Below are 19,831 nucleotides of genomic sequence, written 5' to 3'. Positions count from 1 at the left end.
AAGATGATTGTTTTGTTTCTTGTCACTGTCAGCGTGAACTCTTTTTTAGTACATAGACTGACAATAATGTAACTCACGGGGATCAATTTGTAAATAAAATAAACAAGCATTGGCATAGCCAATAGGTCTCGCCTTTGGCACCTTATAAGTGTTTATCCATGCAACAGTTAATGTTGTTGCAGTAAGGATATTGTGCTGCATAACTAAATACTTATAAGGTCCCAAAGGCGAGACCTATTGGCTATGCCAATGCTTGTTTCCTTTTAGCAAATTGTACTGCAGCATTCGTAGCTCTGTGGCATTTTCATCTTATATTTTTATTCCATCCTCTAGTTAAGGGCTTTAAATGTACTCTTTGCATGGGTGCTTCTGTTCTAACTTAAAATGTTTGTGAATAATTTTCTACTAAATATACAACTCACAACATTGGTTTAGATTTCATGGCAACTGAAAATACAAGTATCATGTATACTGTAGACACTCGATGCTAAATTTTGTAAATCAGTGCATGTGTCAGACATTGCATTTCTTTCTTGAGTTATCCCTTATATTTTTTCTATGACAAATTGGACACATATGACTCAAAAGAATAAAGTGAAAGCATGGACAGGCAATTATTTATGCATAGTTGTAGGTATCGTACATAAATTATGGTCTGTACCATAACTATCAATGCTTGAATAATTCCCATTAGCTTGATGACCATTGTCAATTGTGGTTTGAATGCAGTTAGTGGTTGTTCTTATAAATATGTAATCACTGATTAAGAAAGTGTTAGAAAGGCTATCAAGGTAAATTTGATATTTATTTTTCAGAAAACACAGCAGTGGTGAAAAAGAGACCAACACATTGCCGTCTCCTCCTCTGCTTTCAGTTGTAGATGACCATAATCAGGTATTAAAGAAATTCAAAATATTTTTTCATTAATGTAACTCATTTATAGAAGATATTTGACAGTGTATTTTGCGACCAGTGTATGCCTACTAGTCGAATTCCACCTTAACCTTTGCTTTTTCCAGTGGCTGTGTGTGTCTCTCTCTGTAGATACACATCTCTACATACTTCTTTTATCTAGTGTTGGGTCTGGATGTGTGCAAGAGGTTTTTCTTCAAAGAAGTCTTTCAAGTAACAAGACAAAGTGACTCCTCCTCTTTCCATCGCGTTTTCCATCCTTGCATGCATGCAGAAAATCAGAGACCTTTCGCCCGTCGTATTTGTCGATTGATTTGTCGTCAATCCAGAATCCATCCTCCAGATCATACAGGAGCAGCTCAATCCAAAATAGAAAAAGCTACATATACAACCTCAAACTGGCCATGTTTTAGCTCAGACTGTGCACTCTGAATCCAAATCATCTAAGCGCCAGCTTCCTTTGTGGAGGCTGTAGATGTACCAGTGCCTGCCAAAAAGGACATTGCAAGAAGCCCTTTGCATCCTCCTCTTCCACCTCCTCACCATTACCACCTTCACCACGTCATTCACAGGGTGAACCAAAAAACTTCACACCAAAAGGGTCTCCACAGTCTACTATTGATGATCGGGGAGGAGACAATTCATATCCACAACCCACAGATCCTTGGGATAATTATGATGTTGATTCCCCCCTCCCCGGGCGATACTGACCCAGATCTCTTCCCAGCCAGACCATCCCCCACGATGATGCCTCATCTTGCCAGGACCTCATCACTAGAGCAGCAGCCTATCAGCAGGTTCCCCTACACAAAGACGCTATTGAGATAGATTCCTTTTTGAAACTATCTAATATGCATAGAGCACGTCAATACCTGCCTATACTTAAAGGTATAATTTGACATGCTGATGACATTTTCAAAGACCCAATGCGCACACAAAGTTACGCCCAGGTTCGACAAAAAGTATAAGCCTGCACTATCAGACCCTATTTACATTAAAGGTCTGCTCTCTCCAGACTCATTAGTTGTATCTAATGCACATGAAAGGGCTAATTCTCAATCCTCCACAGATGCTCCTCTACCTGATAAAGAATCCAAACTTATTGATGCTTCAGGGAATCAGGTGGCTCCTCAGTCCTCCAATCATTGGCAGATCACTAACACTCAAGCCTTGTTGGCAAGAAATGACAGGGCACATTGGGATGAAATGGAAGAACTCCTCCAACATCACCGTCAGAATATAAAAAAAAAAGGGGGTCATAAATGAGCGAAAATTCATCTCTAACAACTCCATTAAATGTGCCTTCGACTCAGCTGACAAAGCAGCCAGGGCAGTCAACACAAGTGTGTTTTTGTGTAAACATGCTTGGCTACATAGATCTGGCTTCAAACCAGAGGGGCAACAAAGACTATTAAATCGACCTTTTGATAAAGGGCATCTATTTGGCCTCCAGGTGGACCAAGCATTACAATAAATCAAAAAGCACACCGAAGTAGCTAAATTAATGAGGGCGCTAGAGCCCTCTGCTCCTTATGGCTCCTTTCCGTATCCCTTCTACAAACAGGGTGCCAAAACAGCACCACCTGATGCCTCTTCCACCTCCTATAGGATAAAACAAACCTCCCTCTTAAGGGCATACTGCAGGTGCACATATAGAGGAAACAATTTAAAAGGTAGAAGTAGGGGTGTCTCAACATGCTCTACACCCTCCACCTCCAAGCAGTAACTCTCTGATTATTCCCCTGACCACTTAACACCTGTCTGGGGACGACAACAACATTTCTTCCCCGCCTAAAAACCCATACTGTCAGATCAATGGGTGTTGGACATTATCCAACATGGTTATTGTCTGGACTCATAGCTACACCTCCAAACATTCCACCTTGCAGACACAATCTCTCCATAAAAACAAAACCTGCTCAAACAGGAAGTGGAGGCTTTTTTACTCAAGAGACAAATTATGCTTGCCCCTCTTAGACATCAAGGTACAGGAGTGTATTCCCTGTACTTTCTAATTCGCAAAAAAGACTGCTCACTACAGCCTATCTTAGATCTTGGGCCCTTAAATCATTGCATACTATCAGAACATTTCCATATGGTCATTCTTCAAGACACAATCCTACTGCTTCAGCAAGGCAACTTTGTCAGCATCAGAGTTAAGGACACTTACTTCCACATTCCAATCCGCCCATTCAGAGTCACTACTGCACCCTGGATGTTCACCAACTGTCTAGCAGTAGTAGCAGCACATCTGTGTAGACAGAACATTCATGTCTTTCCATATATGGACGACTGACTCATCAAAGCCAGTACACATCGCCTGTGTCAACAACACACTCAGACTACTCTCCATCTCCTCCATCAACTGGGGTTTACTATCAACATGCAGACCTCACACCTTTCACTTCTACAGATTCAGCCGTATTTAGGGGGCATATTCAACACAGTTGGGTTTAGCATGCCCAAATGTAGCCAGGGTTCAAAATATTCAAACATTACTACAGCAGTTTCAACCCAACAAACATAGTCAAAACAGTTATGTGATTCTTAGGCACGATGGCATCTTGCATCACAACAGTACCACATGCCAGGCTACATATGAGACCACTGCAAGAATGCCTGGCATGCCAATTGTCTCAGTCACAGGGTCATCTACAAGATCTAGTGTTGGGAAACCGCCTCAATCATCACTCTCTGCAGTAGTGGAACACACAAAACCTATCAAAAGGGCGGCCATTTCTCAACCCTGTCCCCCAGATCATTCTTACAGCATATAACATCCACTACAGGATGGGGTGCTCACCTTCAAGATTTCACAGTAAAGGGTCTCTGGGATACCAGTCATGAGGGTCTTCATATCAACTTCCTTGAGCTTGAAGCTGTTCACCTAGCATTGAAAGGATTTCTCACTCACCTAGCAGGCAAGGTTGTCTTAGTCTGGACAGACATGACAACCATATACAATTTACTAAAAGGGGGGGGGACGGGGGGACACACTCTCTACAGTTATCACACCTATTTCAGGTGATTTGGCATTGGGAATACGCTGGTGGAACATCTCCCAGGCCTGGCCAACCGCTATGCTGACCTCTTCAGCAGAATGCAGCAACAAGTCCACGAGTGGAAACTTCACCCACAAGTCCTTCTCCCATACTTTAATAAGTGGGGGTTTCCACAGATAGGCCTGTTCACAGCAGCAGACAGCGCAAAATGCCCCAAACTTTTCCTCCTGGTTCCCACACCCACTATCCAAAGGCAATGCTCTTTGGATGAATTGGTCAGGAATATTTGCCTACGCTTTTCCACCTCTCCCTCGGAGGTTCAGGCAAACGTCTCTCACCCTCATTCTAGTAGCTCTCACTTGGGTTCGCCAACTATGGTTCACTACACTGCGCAAACTCTGTAGTTTCCCACCAGAAGCTTCCCCTCAATCCTGATCTTCTCACACAGAACCATTGAGAAATCAGGCACCCAAATTGAAAGGAGCTCAACATTGCGATTTGGCTCCTGAGGCCATAGAATTCGATTACCTTAATCTACCACCTGAATGTATGACCATTCTTAAAGAAGCACATAGACTTACAACTCGAGCATGTCACGCAGTGGAGTGGAAACTATTTGTTTTCTACTGTTGCAGTAAACAAATTAATCTATTTAATGCAACTGTGCAATACATTGTTTGCTACCTTCTTCATTTGCAGACCTCTGGCCTCGCTTGCACTTCAATACGTCTACATATACCCGCAGTTGCTGTCGATCTACGAAAAAAAAGCAGCATTTATTCTTCTTTAAAGTACCAGTTATTTAGCCATTCGTGGAAAGTCTTAAAGGAGTAATTCCACCTAGAGTTGCACCTGCACCTGCAATATATTATCTAAAAGAAATACGTTGGTGATAGATTCCTTACCTTAGAATTACCCCCAGGCGGCAGACTGGATCCGGAAAGTTTTCGTCAGCAGTACCCCTGCGCATCGGAAGGTGGCGTCGTGCGGCTCTGCGTCCGTCGTTGGCGTCGTGGTCGCCGAGATGACGTTGCAGCAGCTACTTAGACGCCGCCCTCGCTTGCTGACGTCAATTCTTTGTTTTTCCGCGCCAGCAAGAGCAGATCCGGAGAGCGCGATACCCCCAATCACTTTTTGACTGAGTTTTTTCGAGGCTTTTTGTCTCTATTTTTTTAGTCTATCGACTCCTGGTGCATTAGGGATGCCTGACTTAAAGTCCTGCGGGGACTGTCATCAAATGATGTCTGTGACGGACCTGCACCGCGTGTCTCTTTACTGCCTGGAGCGCAACCACGACCCCAAGTCGTGCTCTGACTTCCGGGCCATGGCGCCGAAGATTTTGCGGGAGTGGTCCCGAAAGTTACTAGAAGTCCGGCAGTCGGCTCTGCGTCGCTCAAGGTCCCGGTCGAGGGACCGGTCGCGGAGCCACCACCACCGTTCATCGGGATCGAAGTCTTCGCACTCTGGGTCAGGTAAGACGAAGCATTCCAAGAAGTCGAAGAAGCGCCATCGCTCTCCGACTTCCCCCGCCGGTCCCGTGATGCGGCTTAGGGTGCGGGGGTGCCTTCCCCGTGGCTCCGGCAGAGCCTAAGCAGTTGCAACCGGCCTACCCGCCCTTCCCGGGTCCGTTGACGACTCCGGCCCAGCTGCAGGAATTTCTGTCAGCCATGGCTCGCCTCTTAGGGACGTCGGGCCCTGCCCTTTACTGGCAGTGGCTCCGGCATTGCTGTCGGCTCTGGCCTCGGCGCCGCAGGACCCCCATGGATCTGGGCCTGCATCCCGGTCAACGCCGGTTGACCTTGTGACACCGACATCGACCTCACCGGCACCACCTCTGACGTAGCCTGGCCCACTGGACAACGTCACCCCCGGTTTCAGCCCCGATGTTGATACTGCCCCGGACCGGCATCACTCGATGCTATTTCCGACTCCGATCGGAGATTTCTATCCCTATGTCCATCCTCCTTATTTTCGGCCTGTTTATCAGACTTCGGAGGAAGGGGAGGACTGGGAGGGGTCGGAGGACCCTCTCACAGCACAAAGTGAGTTTGATCCAGACTGGGCAGAGGAGTTGGGGGAGACCAGTGGTCTTGATACCTCTCCTGATCTTGGCATGCTGACTCCTCTTACCGTGGCTACGGAGGAGGGTGCAGGTTACGTAGTGGTGTTGCGTAGGGCGGCCGAGGCCCTCCACCTCGAGCTCCCTACAGTGGCCGTCAGGACTAATCACCTGACAGAAGTGCTTCAGCCGGCAGCTAACTCTTCGGAGCCACAGCTGCCTTTTTAACGATGTACTTTCGGACTTTCTTTTGGGCACCTGGTCCAGGCCCAACACAGGGGCTCCTGTGGATAGGAACGTGGCCCGATTCCATCGCCAGGCCCCGGCGAACCCCTTTTCCTTTCCCAACACCCCACCCCTGAGAGCTTGGTTGTCCAAGCCTCTGCATCCCAGAGCGCATTTCCTACCGCACCACTGGACAGGGAATCCAAGAAATTGGACCATTTCAGTCGAAGATTTTTTCTTCTGCCAGTTCAGAGCTGCGGTCTATGAACACCGCATGCCTCTTGGGCCGTTATTCCCACTCTGTGTGGGATACGGTGGCGCGCGTGCTGCCTCAATGTCCGGAGGAGGCCCGGAAAGTGCTCTCTCAAGCTATTGCTGAAGGGAGGGATGCAGCCAAGTTCACTATTTGTTGTGGCCTTGACACCGCTGACTCGCTGGGCAGGGCGATTTCCACAACCGTGGCGCTCCGTCGCTACGCCTGGCTGAGGACAACAGTTTTTTCTGGGGATGTCCAGAACACTCTGATGGACATGCCCTTTGCTGGCCATCACCTTTTCAGCAACAAAGCAGTGCGTTGGAGCGCTTTAAGGACTCGCAGGGTACGTCCAAGTCCTTGGGCCTTTCCGCCATGCGCCCTCCTCTGCCTTCTACTTTTCGCTCCTTTTGTTGCCACAGTCTTGGGGCCGCCGCAAACGTGGGACCCGCCGAGCCATATCAGGAGGCCAGCGTGCTGGTCAGTCCACCGCCACTCCAGCTACCACTGCCTCCTAACCTTCCTAGTCTGGGTTTGCAGGCCCATCAAACACCAGTGGGTGGCAGGATTCGCCATCACCTCCCCCACTGGCGCACCATCACTTTAGACAGGTGAGTTTTACAAATATTCGAAGTGGCTACTCCCTCCAGCCATGCCTCCCCAGTATCACCGCATGTCGGGGGATCACTTGGCATTTCAACAGGAAGTCACGGTCTTCTTGGCCAAGGGTGCCATCGAGCGCTTTGCGGCGCCAGAAGTAGGACATGGTTGTTACTCCCACTACTTTCTGGTGCCCAAGAAGGACAAGGGCCTGCGTCCTATCTTGACCCTCAGGGACGTCAATTGCTTCCTCTGGAAGGAGAAGTTCAAGATGTTAACTCTGGCTCAGGTCTTGTATGCCCTCGACCCTGGAGACTGGATGGTAGCGTTGGACCGGCAGGACGCATATTTCCACATTCCTGTCCTGCCGGCCCTCCGGCGTTACCTGCGCTTCATGGTAGGCCACGAGCACTTGCAGTTTACCGTGCTCCTCTTTGACCTTACCAGCGCCCCTCGGGTGTTCTAGAAAGTGATGGCGGTGGTCGCAGCTCATCTGCGCAGATCCGGGGCTCCGGTCTTCCCCCTATCTCGACGACTGGCTGTTGAATGCAGGCTCGCCCCGGACATTTGTCTCTCACCTCCTGACTACAGCCGACCTCCTGCATTTGCTGGGGTTCTCCATCAATGTGCCGAAGTCGCACCTCTCAGAAGCTCCTCTTCATCGGAGCGGTTCTGGATAAGACGCACTTACAGGTTTATCCTCCCGAACTGTGAGTCCAGGATATTCAGGTTCTGATTCCGATCTTTCAGCCTCTATCCTGGGTTTCGGTGAGGATGACACTAAGGCTGTTGGGCCTCATGGCTTCCTGCTGTTCGATCATGCCAGATTGGGTATGCCGGCTCTGCAGTGGGACCTGAAGTTCCAGTGGGCGCAGCATCAGGGGAACCTGTCCGATTACGTCCAGATCTCGGAGGGCACTGCACAACAATTGCAGTGGTGGCTAACGAACCAGCATTGGGTCAATGGCAGATCCCACTCCCTTCCCCGACTGGAGCACACATTGGTGACGGATGCGTCCCTCCTGGGATGGGGCGGCCACATGGGAGAGGCGGAGATTAGAGGCCTCTGGTCTCCGGCAGAGTCCAGGCTCCATATCAACCTTCTGACGATCCAACTTGCTCTGAAGGAATTCCTTCCCTCTGTCAAGGGAAGAGTGGTGCAGGTGTTCATGGACAACACCACCGCCATGTAGTACTGCAACAAACAGGGCGGGGTGGGGTCGTGGACCCTATGTCAGGAGGCCCTGCGTTTCTGGACATGGCTGGAACATCAGGGCATTTCCCTGGTGGTTCAACACCTGGCAGGTTCACTGAACGCCAGGGCGGACGAACTCAGCCGCAGGTGCATGGTGGATCACGAATGGCGTCTTCACTCCGAGGTGGCGCAAGGTCGCTTTCATCAGTGGGGAGAGCCTTGGTTAGATCTGTTTGCCACCGAAGAGAACGCGCAATGTCAGCAGTTCTGCGCGTTGGAATTTCCAAGGCGGCACTCGCTAGGCAACGCTTTTCGTTGCGAGTGGATTTGCGGTCTGTTGTACGCCTTTCAGCCTATACCACTTCTGCCCAGAATGCTGAAGAAAATCAGGCGCGACCAGGCCCAAGTCATTTTTGTGGCTCCGGACTGGGCTCGAAGAGTTTGGTATCCTGAGCTACTCAGTATGACCATCGATCCCCGATCCGACTGCCTCTTCGGGAGGATCTTCAGTTGCAGCACCAGGGGACGGTCCTCCACCTGAACCTGTCCAGTCTCCACCTCCTTGCGTGGAGATTGAGCAGCGGCTGTTGATTCCTTTCGACTTGCCTCCTGAAGTTTGTGATGTCATTCTGGCAGCCAGGCGTCCCTACACTAAGTTGATATACGGCTGCTGTTGGAACAAGTTTGTGACATGGTGCACAGCAAAGGCTGTGGATCCCCTTTCTTCCCCTCTTTCAGAAGTCCTTTTGTTCCTTCTTTCTTTGGCTCGGCAGGGCTCTGCTCTGGGCACTATCAAGGGCTACCTTTTTGCTATTTCAGCCTTTCTCATGCTTCCTGATCAGCCCTCTCTATAAGTCCCCTGTTGTAAATAGATTCCGCAAAGACATTACTCACCTTTTCCCTCCTATTCCCTTCGTAATGCCACAGTGTGACTTGAACCTGGTTTTCACATTTTTAATGTGCGCTCCCTTTAAGCTCTTCACAACTGTCCTCTTCGTCTGTTAACTTTGAAGACTGCTTTCCTGGTTGCCATCACCTCTGCTAGGAGAGTGAGTGAGCTCCAGGCTCTTTCTTGCAAACCTCCTTTTCTGTCTGTCCATCCAGACAAGGTTGTGCTCAGAACACGTCTATCCTTTCTGCCAAAGGTTGTCACTGCCTTTCACATCGGGCAGACCATCACTTTGCCCACCTTCTTTCCGCATATTTCTAGAGAGGAAGAGAGGCTCCACCGTCTAGACCCAAAACGTGCGCTCTCAATTTATCTGAAACGCACACGACAGTTCCGGGTGGATGACCAGCTCTTTGTTGGCTATGTAGGCACCAAAAAAGGTCGGGCCGTACACAAGCGGACTATCTCCAGATGGGTCGTCTTGTGTATCTGAAAGAAACACGTTAGTTAGATTCCTCACCTTAGAATATCCCCAGGCGTCCGGCTGGATCCGGAAAGATTTTTGTAGCAATACCCCTTGCGCGTCGGTAGGCGTCGTCTGCGGCTCCGCATCCGTCGTTGGCGTCGTGCGCCGGAATGACGTCGTCGGAGTACTTAGACGCCGCCCTCACGCGCTGACGTCAGTTCTTCTTTTTTCCGTGCCAGTAAGCGCCGATCCGGGAAGAGCTTACCCCTAGTCATTTTTTGACTAACTTTTTTGACTTCTTTTGGTCTATCGACTCGACTCTGATGCCGGTAGGATGCCTGGTTTCAAGGCCTGTGACGCCTGTCATCGCCTGATGTCGGTGACGGATCACCATCGCCGGTGCCTGTATTGCCTGGGGCCCGACCATGACGCGGAGTCGTGCCTCCATTGCCAGGCCTTGATGTCGAAAGCTAGGCGGGAGCGGTCCCGTAAGCTTCTCAAGCTTCGGCACTCTGCTCCGCGTCGCTCTCGGTCCAGGAGGAGGTCCAAGGACCGATCGCGGAGCCGCAACCATCGTCATCGCTCGTCGGGGTCTTCAGGTAAGTCGAAGCACTCCAAAGAGTCCAAGAGACGACATCGCTCTTCGGACTCCCCTCACCAGTCGCGCGACTCGGCTGAGCGTCAGGGTGGTCCCACCCCCGCGGCTCCATCGGAGCCGCAGGAGCCGTGTCCGTCCCCATACCCGCCGGTCCCTGGGACTGACGCGACTCTGGCGGAGGTCAGTGCCTTCCTCTCGGCCATGAGGGGCCTGGCTTCGCCGTCGACGCCTGTAGATGCGCTTTCAGGCCCCGCAGGTTCGACTGGGCGACCTTGCGTGCCGGCGGCTCCGGCCCCGGCACCGCAGGTCCCCGAGGGATCCAGGCCTGGATCTCGGTCGGCGCCGGTCGACCTCACGACGCCTCCTCCGCCGGCGCCGACACCGGTTCCACCTCCTGCGCCGTCTCCGAACGACGCCGTTCCCCGGTTTAGCCCCTGTCCGGACCCGATGCCGGTACGGCGCCCTCCGGCGCCGCACCCAAAGTCGATGGATGACCATTTCATCTACCGTCCGGCTCCGATCGTTCCTCCTGTTTATCAGGAATCGGATGACGGGGGCGACTGGGAGGGGTCTGAGGACCCTATGGCCCTCTAGGGTCAACTTGCACAGGACTGGGCAGACGAACTGGGGGATGCCAGTGGTCTGGACACTTCGCCGGACGCTGGCTTCATCTCTCCTCCGACTGTGGCCTCGGAGGAGGGTGCAGCTTTTTCAGTGGTGCTGCGCAAGGCGGCCGAAGCCCTAGGGCTGGAGTTGCCTGCTGTGGCCATGAGGACTAACGTCCTCACAGATGTCCTTCAACCGACTGCAAGCTCTACTGTGCCTCTGCTGCAGTTTAATGAGGCCCTCATAGACGTTCTGCAGGGCACTTGGTCCAAGCCCTCCACAGTTCCTCCTGTGGACCGGAATGTTGCCCGGCGCCACCGCCCTGCTCCGGGTGACCCTAGTTTCCTCTCCCAACACCCCACCCCCGAGAGTCTGGTTATCCAGGCCTCAACCTCCCAATCCTCCTTCCCGTCCGCTCCTCCGGATCGGGAATCCAAGAGGTTGGAACAGTTTGGCAAGAAACTGTTCTCATCCCTGAGTTTGGGGCTGCGGTCTTTAAATACCGCTTGCCTTTTGGACCGTTATTCCCACTCTGTGGGATACGGTGGAGGACGTACTGCCCTTGTGCCCGGTGGAGGCCCGGGCACGACTCACTCAAGCACTTGCTGCCGGTCGAGATGCAGCACGGCACGCCATACGGTGTGGACTTGACACCACGGACTCGCTGGGTCGGGCGATTTCCACCACGGTGGCGCTTCGGCGTCACGCCTGGCTGAAGTCCACGTCATTTTCAGGGGATGTCCAGAGTTCCCTCATGGACATGCCCTTTGATGGCACTCGCCTTTTTGGTGAGAAGGCGGACAGTGCGCTGGCTCGGTTCAAGGACTCCCGGCCACGGCCAAGTCCTTGGGTCTTTCGGCCCCGCGGCCGCAAACTTCCGCCTTTCGTCCCTTTCGTGGCCAAGGAAGGGGCGCCTCCTCACGTCCGCCCAGCCACCGGCCGCAGAACCAACCTGGTCGCGGACGTGGATTGCGCTTTCAGGCCCATTCAACGCCAGTGGGCGGCAGAGTTCGCCATCACCTGCTCCACTGGCGCTCCATCACGTTTGACAGGTGGGTGCTGCAAATCGTCCGAAGGGGCTACTCCCTCCCCTTCGAGACGACCCCTCCAGCCATGCCACCGCTGAACCACCGTATGTCGGGGGATCATTTGCATCTTCTACAAGAGGAAGTTTCGGCCCTCTTGGCCAAAGAGGCCGTCGAGCGCGTTCCTGGTCCGGAAGTAGGTCGTGGTTGTTATTCCCACTACTTTCTGGTTCCCAAGAAGGGCAAAGGGGGCCTACGCCCGATCTTGGACCTCAGGAGCGTGAACTCCTTCCGCCGGAAGGACTGTTTGAAGATGCTCACTTTAGCTCAGGTTCTGGCTGCCCTAGACCCTGGAGACTGGATGGTAGCGTTGGACTTGCAGGACGCTTATTTCCACATCCCCGTCCTGCCGGCCCACCGGCGTTACCTGCGGTTCACGGTGGGTCAGGAGCACTTTCAGTTCACCGTGCTCCCCTTCGGCCTCACCAGTGCCCCTCGGGTGTTCACGAAAGTGATGGCGGTGGTCGCAGCTCATCTGCGCCGATCAGGGGTTCCAGTCTTCCCCTATCTCGACGACTGGCTGTTGAAGGCGAGCTCGCCCCAGCAAGTCGTCTCCCACCTCCAGACTACGGCCGACCTCCTGCACTCGCTGGGGTTCTCCATCAATGTGCCGAAGTCGCACCTGAGTCCCTCCCAAAAGCTCCTTTTCATTGGGGCGGTTCTCGATTTGGCGCAGTTCCGGGTCTATCCGCCGGAACAGCGGGTCCGGGACATTCAGGCCCTGATTTCCATCTTCCGGCCTCTGCCCTGGGTTTCGGTCAGGTTGGTGCTGTGGCTTCTGGGGCGGATGGCCTCCTGCATCCTGTTGGTACCTCACGCCAGGTGGCGGATGTGGGCTCTGCAGTGGGACCTGAAGTTTCAGTGGGCCCAGCATCGAGGCAACCTGTCCGACCATGTCTTGATCTCGGAGGGCACTGCGAACCAGTTGCAGTGGTGGCTCTCGAATCGCGATTGGGTCAGCGGCAGATCCCTCTCCCTACCCCAACCGGAGCATGTCGTGGTGACGGATGCGTCCCTCCTGGGATGGTGGGGCCATATGGGAGAGGCGGAGATCAGAGGACTCTGGTCTCCAGCGGAGACTCTGCTCCATATCAACCTCTTGGAGCTGAGGACGATCCGACTTGCACTAAAAGCCTTCCTTCCCTCTATCCGGCGAAGTGTTGTGCAGGTGTTCACGGACAACACCACCGCCATGTGGTATTGCAACAAACAGGGCGGGGTGGGGTCATGGACCCTTTGTCAGGAGGCTCTGCGCCACTGGACATGGCTGGAACTCAGGGCATCACCCTGGTGGTTCAACATCTGGCGGCCTCTGAACGCCAGAGCAGACGAACTCAGCCGCCGGTGCATGATGGATCACGAATGGCGTCTGAACTCGGACGTGGCGCAAGGTCTCTTTCTGCAGTGGGGAGAGCCTTGGTTAGATCTATTCTCCACCGAAGAGAACGCGCAATGTCAGCAGTTCTGCGCGTTGGAATTTCCAAGGCGGTACTCGCTCGGAGACGCTTTTCGTCGCGAGTGGAGTTGCGGTCTGTTGTACGCCTTTCCGCCTATACCACTTCTGCCCAGAGTGCTGAAGAAGATCAGGCGCGACCGGGCCCAATTCATCTTGGTGGCTCCGGATTGGGCACGAAGGTACTGGCATCCCGAGCTACTCAGTATGTCCATCGATTCCCCCAATACGACTGCCTCTTCAGGAGGACCTTCTGTTGCAGCAGCAGGGGACGGTCCTCCACCCGAACCTGTCCAGCCTCCACCTCCATGCGTGGAGATTGAGCGGCAACAGTTGATGCCATTTGACTTGCCTCCTGAAGTCTGTGATGTCATTCTGGCAGCCAGGCATCCCTCCACAAAGATGGTATACGCCTGCCGGTGGAACAAATTTGTGGCATGGTGCACAGCAAAGGTTCTCCTCTTTCTTCTTTCTTTGGCCCAGCAGGGCTCTGCTCTGGGCACCTTGAAGGGTTATCTTGCTGCAATCTCTGCTTTCTTAAGGCTTCCTGATCAGCCTTCTCTTTTCAAGTCCCCTGTTGTCTCCCGTTTTCTTAAGGGCATTACTCATATGTTCCCTCCTGTTCCATTCGTAATGCCTCAGTGGGACTTGAACCTTGTTCTCACTTTTCTGATGTGCGCTCCCTTTGAGCCCCTTCACAACTGTCCAATTCGTCTACTGACTCTGAAAACTGCCTTCCTGGTGGCTATCACCTCCGCTAGGCGGGTGAGTGAGCTCCAGGCTCTGTCAGCTAAGCCTCCCTTCCTTTCGGTTCATCCGGATAATGTTGTCCTCCGGACACGTCCTTCTTTTCTTCCTAAAGTCGTGACTCCCTTTCACATCGGGCAATCTGTCACGCTGCCCACCTTCTTTCCACCGCCGCATCCTTCAAAAGATGAAGAGAGGCTCCACCGTCTGGACCCAAAACGTGTACTGTCCTTTTATTTGGACCCCACAAAACAGTTCCGGGTGGACGACTAACTTTTTGTTGGATATGTAGGTGCTAAGAAGGGTAAAGCTGTGCACAAGCGGACCATCTCGCGATGGGTCGTGTTGTGTATTACACTCTGCTATTCCTTGGCGAAAAAGGTCACGCCTGTTGGGCTGAGAGCCCATTCCACCCAGGCCACAGCGGCGACAACTGCCCTGGGACGGGAAGTCCCCTTGCAGGACATCTGTCAGGCGGCGACGTGGGCTTCACTGCACACGTTTGCCAAGCACTATTGCCTGGACAGCCAAGTCCGGAGAGATGGCCACTTTGGCCGTTCTGTTCTCCAGGACTTTCTGGTGTGATCTTGGTTCGCAGGCCCACCTCCAGGGTTGGTATTGCTGGGGTATCTATTCTAAGGTGAGGAATCTAACTAACGTGTTTCTTTCAGATGAACAAGTTACTTACCTTCGGTAACGATGTATCTGTAAGAAACATTAGTTAGTTAGATTCCTCACCGACCCACCCAGCCTCCCTGTTCTGCGAACCGACATCTAGGGTTAAGGTTCTCCCTTTCAGGGCCCTAGATTTTTTGGCACCAGTGTCGGTCTCTTGCATGGCTCAGCGTCCCTGGCGCGGAAAGCTATGTATAAGAACTGACGTCAGCGCGCGAGGGCGGCGTCTAAGTACTCCAACGTCATTCCGGCGCACGACGACGGACGCGGAGCCGCAGACGACGCCTACCGATGCGCAAGGGGTATTGCTACAAAAATCTTTCCGGATCCAGCCTGACTCCTGGGGATATTCTAAGGTTCGGAATCGAACTAACTAATGTTTCTTACAGATACATCGTTACCGAAGGTAAGTAACTTGTTCATTAAAGCCTGTTATTCTCTGGCGAAAAAGGACCCTCCGGTGGGGCTGCGCACCCATTCCACCAGGGCGACGGCTGCCACTACGGCATTGGGACGAGGTGTCCCCTTACAAGACATCTGTCAGGCAGCTACGTGGGCCTCGTTGCGCACTTTTACTAAGCACTATTGCCTGGACAGCCAAGTCCGGAGAGACTGCTTCTTTGGCCATTCTGTTCTCCGGGACTTCCTGGTGTGATCTTGGTTCGCAGACCCACCACCGGGGTTGGTATTGCTGGGATATCTATTCTAAGGTAAGGAATCTATCACTAACGTGTTTCTTTCAGATGAACAAGTTACTTACCTTCGGTAACGATATATCTGTAACAAACATTAGTTAGCGATAGATTCCTTACCGCCCCACCCATCCTCCCTGTTCTGTGAACTGATTTCTAGGGTTAAGGTCATCCCTTTCTGGGCCCTAGTTTCAATGTACCAGTGGTCAGTATCTTGCATGGCTCTGCGTTCCTGGCGCGGAAAGTCGTGTACAGAACTGACTTCAACACGCCAGGGCGGCGTCTAAGTAGCTGCCGCGACGTCATCTCGGCGACCACGACGCCAACGACGGACGCGGAGCCGCACGACACCACCTTCTGACGCGCAGGGGTACTGCTGACAAACTTTCCGGATCCAGTCTGATGCTGGGGGGTAATTCTAAGGTAAGGAATCTATCACTAACTAATGTTTCTTACAGATATATCGTTACCGAAGGTAAATAACTTCACCAGACGTATGCGTCCACCATTAGAACCATTACACTACTGTTACCCGACCATTCTTGCCTTGGAAAGTTGCTTTTTTAGTGGCCATTACTTCACTTGGGTACGTCAATGAGGTCCAGGCATTAACCTTGGAAGAACCTTTCTTCCAGCTACACAGAGATAAGGTGGTCCTTAGACCCAACCCCAAATCCCTTCCAAAAGTGGTATCATCTTTCCTCTTCAATCAGTCAGTTGATTTACCTGTTTTCTTTAAGCAACCGGATTCAGTTGCAGAAAGAGCTCCTCATAACCTAGATGTTAAAAGAGCTCTAATGTATTATATCAACAGAACTAAAGAGTGCCGTAAAACTAAACAACTGTTTGTTTTTCGCCCCCCTCATACAGGAAAGCCCATATCCAAGACAGTAATTTCTAGATGGTTAATTGAATGCGTTCAGACATTTTATACCAAAGCTAAAAGGACTTTGCCTACACCCCCTAGGGTGGGCACTGCTCGTATGGGCTTCCATGGCTTTCTCTTGGCAGTAACCCAAAAGCTGATTGTAAGGCAGCTACATGATCTACACCACACACTTTCACCAAACATTATTATGTGGATCTTTTAGGACGACAACAAGCCAATGTAGGCTGAGCAGTGCTACATATTCTCTTTCAAACAACTGCAGCACCGACAGGCTAGCCACGGCTTTTGGAGAGGTGCTGCTTTACAGTCTATGCAGAGCATGTGTATCTACAGCTACACATGTCTCAAAAGGAATGTTACTTACCATGTAAGTATCTGTTCATGGCATGTAGTGCTGTAGATTCAAATGGACCCGCCCTTCTCCCCGGACATCTGTGGCCGTTGCAGTTACTTTAAATTATTTCATGTGCATGGACATCTCTTTACTGATACTTTCACTTCTTTCTCATCCGTCTGCATGAAAACAATCTAACAATGGAGTCAATGCCCATGCACATTATCACCAAGAGTGACTCGAAAGACTTTTTTGCAGAAAAACAACTTGCACACCTCCAGACCCAACACTAGATGGCGGAAGTATGCAGAGCATGGGATTCTACAGCACTACATGCCACGAACAGATGCTTACAGGGTAAGTAACATATTCCTTGTATTCACTGAAAAAAAATCTAAGGTTAAAGTGACAAACATGTCATGAGTGTTGTAATATGTGAGGTCATAAGCAGATATATATATATATATATTACTCCACCACTATTTCCGATTCTGGAAATATCACGGACACAAGGGTAGTTGCAGCAAAAAGGGTTTATTTCTGGCTGCACAGCAACGCGTTTCAGCTTACGTCTTGATCACGCTGAGTGACAGGCGTTTTTTTGCACATTATTTAAATGCAGTGTAAAACATAAAAACAAACGGTGAACAGGCCCTTAACCTTGTGAAAAGCGGCGGCCATCTTATAATGTATAATTCCACATTAGAATTCAATATAAATCAGAGCCTCAGACATACGTTCAGCAGGGAGATCGATGAAAAAGATTAACAATCGAAAACACAAATATATGCTGTATCTTGAATTAAATATGATTGATGATACATCTCATTTTTAACACAGATTTCGTCAAAATGAAAGGACGAATATAGAATCCAGCCCAAGTGGGCATTGGTCGCCAAATAATTACAATATACATTTGTAAGTCCATCCAAATAAAAGAATAATTGTTATTGAATACACCCCCAGTGGGTATTAATCGCCCCTCATCATTTGAAAGAATAATCATTATAAATCTTCCTACGAGGTACAAATAAAGACCACATAAAAACAGCCCGAGTGGGCCTAAGTATATTATCCTTCGATTGTTACTTAAATCAGTTTGTCATCATCCTCTAGAAGATCTCAACAATTTATAATTTGTGATTTGGATATTCTATCTCCCCAAGATTTCATGATCTAAAGTAGTTGTGAAAGCCAGCCACCAAGAAAGTGCAAAACACCTGAAAAATAAGAAAACAAAAAGACCTAATTAAAATCTGATTGATTCAATAGTTACAAAGCTTCATATTCTACCTATGCAGGTGTACAGACAATTCTTCATTGGAATTCAAACCCAAAGGGGCCATAGTTTCAAGGTCAATGATGTACCTAGACTCCAATTTACGTAGAGTTAGTAATCTATTACCCCCTCGGATATTCTCGCCGACAGCATCAATGACCACCATTTTTAGAAATTTCTCGTTCTGCATATGTGTATCAAAGAAGTGTCTAGCTACCGGGTATTGTCTGTTATTGTGGCGGATAGCTCTGATATGTTCCAGTACTCGTTTTTTTGCACGGTGGATAGTGCTGCCTATATAGGCCTTGTTACAGGGACAAATTAATGCATATACACAATAGGTCGTATTGCACGTCAAAGATTTTCTTATCACAAATTTGTTTTTACTGCTCAGAATATCCAACGTTGTGCAGTCGACGCTGTTACTGCATGCCTTGCAGTTTCTACAGCATCGAAAGCCTACTCTCCCACTCTGAGTTGATCTATTTCTGCTAGTCACAAGATTGGGACTCAATTCATCCCTTAAGGATCGATTTTTTTGAAAAGTGATCTGAGGGCCATTGCTAAGATGTTTTTTCAGGTGGGGGATCAGTCAACAACACATGCCAATGTTTTTTGAGTGTCATTCTTACATCCCTAGCTTGCCCAGAATATATATATAGCATTCTGTGTACTTTTAGCCTAACTGACCATAAATATAATTCATTCAAACAGAGCAACAAATTGATACTTGATTAGGCTAAATAAGTAATGTATTTTTTTAAGCCTCCGTGATAACTGTCACTTCATCAAGGAGGCTTCCAGTGCAACATTCAGCAGCTCTTTCTTGAGACATAGTTTAATATCTACTACTACACCCATCGGATAAAAATACATTGTAAATTCTTAACTGGCACCAGTTGTGATTATAAGATGAATGCGTTTGAACAGCAACTAAAAAGAATGCATGTTATGTGCTTTGTTTAGTCCAGCAGGTGGTGCCATGTTATTAGGTGGAATCATCTCTTGATTAATATAAACAAGTGTATGTATGGGTAGAGAAGGTTGCATTTTTTTCTTATGTCATGTACAATTGTGTTTTTGATTGAGCTGTTGAAAAAATATTCACAAAAAAATTCAACAGATATATATATATATATATATATATATATATATATATATATATATATATATATATATATATATATATATATATATATATATTTTTTTTTTTAACAATTACCATAAACATATGGCTTTTAGGGACTGCTGTGTCACTTCAGAAGAACTGTTGCAGGAGACCAATAAATACTCCCCCAGTAATCTTGCTTTTCAAATAAAAATAACAGATTAAAGAGCAGCAGCTCATTCCAAGGAGGAGGATTTAGACCCCTCAGATAATTATTGAGGGATTTTATTCTGAAGTCTAAACACTTACATTGAGGAAAAAACAAAAGATTGGCCCCTTGGATATGAACGACTTGAACATTGCTCTTACCTGGCAAGATGTGCGCAGAGCAGCACCCAGTAAGACCCCGGGCCTTGACGGATTCCTTTAGAATTCTATAGGATATACGAAGCCCAACATGCCCCCAAATTGCTGGAGGTGTTTCAGGTTGCCCAGGTGGAGGGGTGTCTCGTTCCTACGGTGCGGGATTCACTGGCACTTGCCTCCTATCTCCTGCTTTACATGCGGGGTTCTGACTATAAGGTGCTGAGTAATATCATGGCTGGCTGCCTCTATGAACACTTGACACGTCTGGTGCACCAAGACCAGAATGGATTTGTGCCTGGACGTTCCACAACCCGTAATATCTGTCTGCAACACTGAGTGTTTCCCGGGTCCAGTGGCCTTATGCAGCTTGGTTGGTGCTGTATCTGGAGAAGGCTTTT

The 19,831-nt window shown here is 49.9% G+C and overlaps 1 protein-coding gene across 1 annotated transcript in view; it reads left to right on the top strand.

Annotated features, from left to right (window-relative positions):
• The window catches only part of GARRE1 (granule associated Rac and RHOG effector 1), a 690,207-nt gene that overhangs the window by 655,099 nt on the left and 15,277 nt on the right, over positions 1-19,831 (top strand). Inside the window, exon 13 of the mRNA XM_085639654.1 lies at positions 816-894. Within this exon, the coding sequence (XP_085495780.1) occupies positions 816-894 (79 nt within the window). The remainder of the gene's footprint in view (positions 1-815; positions 895-19,831) is intronic.

The sequence above is a fragment of the Triturus cristatus genome, chromosome 12 (assembly GCF_964204655.1).
Source record: "Triturus cristatus chromosome 12, aTriCri1.1, whole genome shotgun sequence".
Lineage (NCBI taxonomy): Eukaryota > Metazoa > Chordata > Amphibia > Caudata > Salamandridae > Triturus > Triturus cristatus.
This window is presented reverse-complemented; position numbering and strand designations above follow the sequence as displayed.